The 7,564-nt window shown below is 46.3% G+C and overlaps 1 protein-coding gene across 1 annotated transcript in view; it reads right to left on the reverse strand.

The window, feature by feature from the left end:
- Nucleotides 1–5,132, reverse strand: part of COL23A1 (collagen type XXIII alpha 1 chain) — a 173,972-nt gene extending 168,840 nt beyond the window's left edge. Inside the window, exons 1-3 of the mRNA XM_041482214.1 lie at nucleotides 5,037–5,132; nucleotides 4,668–4,931; nucleotides 882–951 (exon numbers count right to left, since the gene is read on the reverse strand). Coding sequence (XP_041338148.1) covers nucleotides 882–951; nucleotides 4,668–4,931; nucleotides 5,037–5,132 — 430 coding nt within the window. The remainder of the gene's footprint in view (nucleotides 1–881; nucleotides 952–4,667; nucleotides 4,932–5,036) is intronic.
- Between the last annotated feature and the right edge of the window lie 2,432 nt (nucleotides 5,133–7,564).

Genomic DNA, 7,564 nt, shown 5'->3' on the forward strand with positions numbered 1-7,564 from the left:
TTTTAAAAGGGGGAAAAATTTTTTTTTTTTTTTTTTTTTTTTTTTTTTTTTTTTTTTTTTTTTCCTGTGAGTATGGACTAACACTGCGTGTTTTGGCAGGATTTGTATCCAGGGTGGCAGGGGAAATTGACCCTGCCCCTTTGCCTATTCTGCCATCCCCATGTAGCATTTACTGTTTGTTTGTTTTCTTTAAAACTAGAATGGAACTCTGCTGCTCGCAAGCTCTTGTAACACTGCGAATTCTCCTGCATCAAAGCACTGCACATCTTTCACCCATCTCTCACTACTTTTGTGAAAAGAAAAAAGAAAATAAAGGCTCGAGGTGCCCCAGCTCAAAGCCACTCACAGCAGAGCACTTCACAGAACATTTCAATAAATGAGGTTCCTTTACAAACTAATCTGAGCTGTTTATTGTTTCTAAGGAGCATGCACTTCCACAGCAGAACAGGAAGTTTTGACGGTTTTAGAAGTTCATTAAACTCTGGGAGGAAATTTAAACAATCGGTGACAGCTTTCCTACAGCAAAAGAAATCCTGCCCTCCGAAAAGGCAGAGAGGCTGCAGCTTTTAATTATCACACTTGCATTAAGCCCCAGTGATTTTGTTACTACTTCTAAATTGTTTTGGCCCAACACCCGGGGCTCACAACCCAGTCAAGTTCTTCGCTCTTTTATTCTTATAGCCAAAAGTCGCTTTTGTCCAAACCTCAAACTCCTTGATCTGTAAACAGGCCAAAGCAAGGCACTGGGAGACGTTGGAGTGCTTCAGCTGGGGAAAAACACTTCTTAACACATTTTCCTCCGTGGAAAGGAGCATGTAAAACAGGAGAGGAGGAGCTCAGTGGCTGGGTGGCCCCGGGCTGAGCTGGTACCTGGCACCTACCTGGGGGGCACACGCAGTCTGGGGGAGCCTCTCGCGCCGTCCGCAGCTTCGCCAGTCCCTCGCCGAGTTTCTGTTTGGAGGGGGAATGAAAACAGCCCTTTAGAGACTTCATTACACCTAAACACGGACCGTGCACGCATGCCAACACGCAAACCATCCAGCTTCCCTCCAGGGAGGGGTAATGGCTTCATCCCATGATGTTCAGCTCCTTGGATGATGTCCTGTGCCACAGTAGCACGTAAATATTAAATGTTTATGGGCAAGTGGCAGCCTACAGCCCTCAGAGGGAGCAGGCAGGCACTCCTCCTGCACATCCCAAAGCTCCGTTGCAGGATTCATCCCGAGCTCCAAGTCCCATGTTCAAACTTGACCTGATTTGGTTGATTTTGTACTTAAAGTTCATGCTCTGTGGAGTGTTAGAGGTTTCTTTAGCAGAGGGATGAGGTAAAGGACAGTCAAGGCTGGAGTGCTCACCCACCTTCAGGCCTACCCAAAGCCCAGTGTTTCCATCCCCAAAGTGAAAAGCCCATCAATGAGATAACCAGAACACATAAAAATTCACGAAACCAGAGCAGTGTCTACGTGGCATATTGCAGGCAGATGTGTGCACGCTCTGGCTGCTCCTAAGCCAAGCAGACTGTTCATGCCTGCATTTAGCCCCCTGCCAAGCCCAAGTTAATGAGCCTGATGACAGGTACATTACATTAGCTCAGGCATACTCCCTGCCTGGGACAGCCCAGCAAGGGTGGGAACAGCTCATCTTCACCCACAATCTTCACTCTCTCAAGTCCTCCAGGAATGCCGTGTCCTACCTAAAGTACTTGCCAAAAGACAAACTAATAATCTGATAACTGGAGTCCCTACATTTCAAAGAGAAAATTCAAAGTACTTTTACAGTTTAGGGTGTTAAGACTTGATATTGTACAACTGATGACCCAGTCCCTTTTCAAATATTTGAACACTGTGGACTATTCAGGAATTAGGCTACTTGTGAATTAGGTTATTTTCTTTTTATTCTGAGGATTAAATAGTTTTATCTGTTGTTGAAATCCTATGCTTCCTCTATCTGCTTGGATGTGACGCTAAGAGGTCCTGAAAGTATCAACATGGTTTCATAGCACCTGACAGAGAAGTTGTCCTAAGGGAAGTATAAATACCAGAACAATCCAGCTGCCTTCTGCAAAACATACACTTTCCTTGAGAAAATGCAGCAAAAAAAAACATCTAAGGAGATTTTTCTGACAGCCACCTGCAGTCTAAATGTTACAGAGCTGCTCAAGTTCTATCTGTTTACTTTTAAAGTAATTTCAATGATGAAGATGCTCAAGGAAATGAAAACAAGCTCTCCCACATTTTTAGTTCAGCAGGCATCACTGAGAACAGCAGAGATCTGAATCCTGGAGCGAGTCCTCTGTTCTCCCATTGAATTGTTCTTGTCATGAAACTGATTAATCTGGACACTGCGGACAATAAATCCTTTGTGAACAAAATGGTCCGGCTTTGTTTACAACAACTGGATGTTTCTATAATCCTCCTGTTAATATTTTCCCTCCAGTGTGAAAACTACACACTTGGAGTTGGGGCTTTTGACACAGAGCAAGTGGAGATGCTGCCACGTCTGGACCGTGCTGTTGGCGATGTCTCAGAGGGCACCAAAGCAGGAGCCTGCAGCACGTCCCACTAATGGGAAAGGCAAGGGAAGGGCAAGGTCCTGCCACAGTCAAATCAGCAATTTCTCCAGAGTTACACGCATGCCTGTCAGAGAGCCAGAAACTAAATTCTTGTTGTGCAAATTGGCTTTCATTACCTTAACTACACACTTACCCTTCCTTTATTATTTCCTATCCTCTCTTACTTGCCAAACATTTAAACAGCACTAAAAGGAACAGAGCCAGTGTGTTGGTGTTGTATTTGCTGCTGTCTATACACAGCTCTGCCATAAATTATGCCAGCAAACCCCTCCATTGGTACATGGAGTAAAGCTTTTTGGGTCGTGGCAGAGAACAAAGGATGCTGGGTCATGCACAGAGAGCGTATGGAGCTTTGGTTTCACTTCTGAAATACTGTGGTAAACTTCAAAGGAGGACCAGCACAGAATTTAACAAAAAAACTGACCCCAGGCATCAGTTGATGTTCATGACGATGGAAATACTCTCTCACTCTCCAGAAACTCTCAAGCACAGAAAGGGCAGCAGTTCCTTGACAAGTGAGCGGTCTTATGTAACAGAGTTTGGGCAAGAAACACTTTCTGAAACTTTACCATAAATTAAGAGGTTTATTTAAAATGACCATTAATAGATAGTGCAATTACTACTATGGATTCCTCGAATATGTTGCTTGATTCAAAATTTGCTTTAGCGTTGACAAAAGTTTGGTCATACTAAATGTTTCAACAAGCTCACTCTTCCATTAGAAACCCAATTATGTGGTTTTGCTTTATTTTCCCCTGTACAAACTCCATCTGAGCATTCCCAGTACAAAACAAGCTTTCCACACTTAACTAAATCTCAGCAAGAGGTTGCACATGATCTTAGGCAGTGCCACAGAAACCATTCCCATTGCTAAGCACATTTATTGGGGTAATTGGAACAGAACCACTGCCACAACCGGCAGGCTAATTCCTGCCTGGAGAACAGACATTAACTAGAGGCTGTGACTGTGCCTCACAGGCACCCCCCCTGGTCTGGTATTCAGGGTTTTCACAAAAATATTTTAACATTTCACTTTTATCGAGGCACATCAATGCAACCAAGTTTCCAGGCAAAAGGACATGCTGTGGTGGTGCCAGCAATACCCTCACCCTAGCTCCGACAGCAACACAAGGCATGAGGAATTGTCTCATGCCCCCAGCACTGCCTCTGTCCCTGCTCACAGCCCCAGAGCTTTCACAGAGCTTCACACACACATTTTTGCGTGATTTAGGCTTTGTGGCTGTCAGGGTTTAAATGCATGTTTTGCACCGCAGTCAGGCCATTAATAAAATCCTGGTGTAAAACTTTTCCCAGATGTCAGAACTGATCACTCAGGGGTGCCCCTCAGCAGCCCCACAAGCCGTGTTGAATCTTGCTGAACTTTATGAACCTATGTTTATACAAATCCAGTGACCAACAGTGGGATCTTCAAGCATTTCCTATGAGTGATGGAGCCCTTCACGTCCCCCTTGCCTGTAAAAAGCCCCAAACCTAAACACCAGAATCGGGAAAAAGATAACCCTGGGATAAAGTGTAACTTCTCCCAGAGATTTGGTTTAGTCAGGCACTGAGAAGGGCATCAATGTGGATAATAGTTCTCCAAGTAGGCGGAATTGTTCAGCACAGAAATATTTATTGAATAATTTCAGAAAACCCCAGGACTGAAAGTGAAGTAACAAGTGGCGGGTCTCCTCTGCCTGCCATAAATCACTTCTGCACTGCCAGACCACAATAGTCTATGACAGAGAGTCCAGATAGCGGGGATCATGTTCATAATTTCTAACAAGGAAATTATGGTCCATTAAATCCCAAGACAAATAGTTGAAGTACTCGGATTACCTGTGTCAGTGAATAGAATAAGGGGAAAGTCGCGCGTCCTCTAACCTTCGCCTGGGCTAATCAAGGTGGGCTCTGCCACGCCTCGCCCTACGCCTGATTCATGGGAACGGCAGCAAAAAGGGGAAAGTTTGGTAGAAGGGAGTAAGTTTTCTCACAGAGGATGAGAAGCCGGTGACACATGGAGCGAACCCTACGGCGGAGCGGGGCCGGAACGCCTTCCCCGACCCTGTCGCCCGCGGGGCCGCGTCTCACTCACCTCGCGGAACAGCTGCTCCACGCGGGGCTGCAGCGCGTCCAGCAGCGGCCCGTGGCCGGCGGCGCCCCGCTCCTCCAGCGCGGCCAGCCGGCCCTGCAGCTCCGCCGTCTTGGCGCCCAGCAGCAGGCACACGGCCACGGCGGTGAGCGAGAGCAGCAGGCACAGCGCGGAGGTGGCGGTGCCCGCCGCGCCGGCGGCGCCGCTGCCCGGGAGAGCGGGCGGGCGGCGGCTGCGCCCGGCCCCGGCTCCCCTGGAGCGTGCGACCTGCGAGAGGCGTCACCCGCCCGGGAGCTTTGTACCTTCTGCCCTACTGCCCGTCTGCACCGCGATCTGTTTTAGAGAAGAACCCCACCATGCACTGTAACTCACTGTTATCTCAGCGGAGTGCTTCATCCACTTTCGTGAGCTTTTGAACGATAGAAAACTGCTCACGCATAAGCTCCAAGCATCCACGTAGTCTGTCATCCCTCCTCCTTGCTCTTACACAGAGTATCACAACTCACCTATAAAACATCCTCCTGCAGCTTAATTCTTGTATAGATTCTATGCACATGGCATACAAATTTCAGTGTACCCTTTGCCCCCTGGACACACACACTTGCCCTTCAAGGAGTAATTCTTAATTCTAGAATAGATTATTGAAGCCTAGGACAGTTAGGAAATGCTACAATGTCAGTAACATTACCAATGTCAGCTTCTAATTAAGTGTGTTAATAAAACACACAGGGATAGAAACTGGCTTCTTGTAGCTATTTGCAAAGCAGTTAAACGAGGTAAATCCATAGCATGTGCTGAGAACCAGTTTCTGCTTTCTCACATATCTGGAAGATAAAAAGAAAACTGTTTCTGTGAGACCCTCTTTCTTACCTCCTTTCCCCCCTCTCATTTGTATGAGCATGCCAAGACTTTCCTTAGAAGCTCCATGAGAGCAGTAGAACACACACAGTGCCATCATCTTGGGGAGATGCTCGGATGCAAAGCATCTGGTCCTGTGTGACCTGAGTCCTCCAGGCAGCCCTGATATCCAGACACTGAAGGAACAGGCAGGACTGATCACTCCTGCAGCAGATGAGCTCCTGCCCCAGAAATCCAAATGCCGCTCCCATGCAGTTTAGCCCTGAGCTCAACTCTTCCCTCAGGTTCCAGAGCCCTAGATCTCACACACTTCAGTGTGATGAAGCCTGGGCTGTCCACTTAAAAGACAGTTTTACTCTGGCTTGTCCTCTTTGTTTAGTAAAAAGTGTGACTGGGGCACTGTGGAAATGCACTGTTAGTCCGGTCTGCCTGGCTGACCCAGTCACAGACCATATTGTGAATGTACAATAGGTGGAAATCTGAAGTGTAGAAATAGATGGGAATGCTCTTCTAATTATTTAACAGCTATAGCTTGAGCCAAACATGCAAAGATTAAACTTCAAATATGAAGAAGAGAATGGGGGTGGTGGTGTGTGCACATAAAATCCATCCCCTGCTAAAGCCAGAAGCACCAAGGGCAGCCCTGCAGCACCAGACCCTGCCCGAGTGCTGCCCAGAGCCCCACACAGCTTCCCTGGGGAACTCAGGGGCCTTGGGCTCGTGTGCCAGCAGACCAACACTGCTGTAGGTGCTACGAGGCCTGCAAAAGCCCCTGGTACTTTGCGGCAGGTGTCACATTAATCCTGACAGCACTTTTAAATTTACTGGAAGAAAAGTAAATTTAAAGATGGCTTTATAACAGGGCTAAGCTATATCTCCTTTACCCAGCACAACAAATTTCAGTACCTACATCAACAGCTAGAAGCACTCTGTAAGCAAGAGCCCACCATCTTTCCCTAATTTCCCAGATAGAACTGTTTTATGGTTACAGTTTTATTGTTATAGCAGCATATAAACTTTTCTCCCCCCATCTGCCTTTGATTTGCATTGCTTAGCTGATATACTCAGCCAAGTCCTTGCTTTGCCTCTGAAGCTGTGGGATTGAAAGTTCTGTGGGAAGAAGTGAAGGAATTTATTCTTGTCCTGCTCAGCCCTACTGAGCTGACCTGCATAGCACAGACTGTTACATTTTCTGTCATGCCAAGCAGAAACAATGTCATCAACACCAACATCCAAGGAAAGGAGGTGGCTGTGATGAGCTGTAACCAAGCCCAGGAGGTGGCACTAGTAACAGAAGATAAGCTTTCAAAGCCTGGCCCAGCTCTATTGTACCCCCAGCTCAGAGATATGCACGTCTGGAGCCTCTTGCAAATGAAGCCTCCTCAACATCAGGTTAAAACCTTACTGTGTATTAGGGCTAACTCAGCAAGCACAAAACCTGAAGTCAGGCTCCTGTGGAGCCAAAACAATTTCGTTTCCTTCCTTTGAAGAAAGACTTGTGCAGTAAAGATTAAAATAAATTGCCCAAACTTCCTTATTACAGTCAGAAGGAACTTTTCCATGGAAGGCTCCCTTCCTACTGCTCAGCAAGCTACCCATACACTGTCAAATGGATTAAGGGAGTTGGAGTAAAAACCACCAACTTATAGATGTGGAAACCCCAAAACTACTGAAGTACATTAATGGGACTTGAAAGTTGCACCATTTTCTTCTCAACTCAGTACCAGAGCTCACAGCCACAGTTGAGAACCCAGCTGCCTCCATCCTGTACAGTCTCAGTGCCAGCACTTCTCAGTTCCCAAGGCCACTTAATTTACCGGTAACTACAAATAAAGCTCCACAGAAATACACATCAAAGATTTCAGAATGATGTCACTACTGCAAGAGCTTAAATATGCCACAATTCTGTGGCACGCCATATTTCTCTGCAGGAATACAGTATTTCTAAAAACTTATGAAAATGTTCATCTTTAATGACTAGGAACAATATTGAAAATAGGAAATGTTACTTTATGCCATATTTCTCTGCAGGAATACAATCT

Source organism: Pyrgilauda ruficollis, unplaced genomic scaffold, assembly GCF_017590135.1.
Source record: "Pyrgilauda ruficollis isolate IOZ18807 unplaced genomic scaffold, ASM1759013v1 scaffold57, whole genome shotgun sequence".
Taxonomy (NCBI): Eukaryota; Metazoa; Chordata; class Aves; order Passeriformes; family Passeridae; genus Pyrgilauda; species Pyrgilauda ruficollis.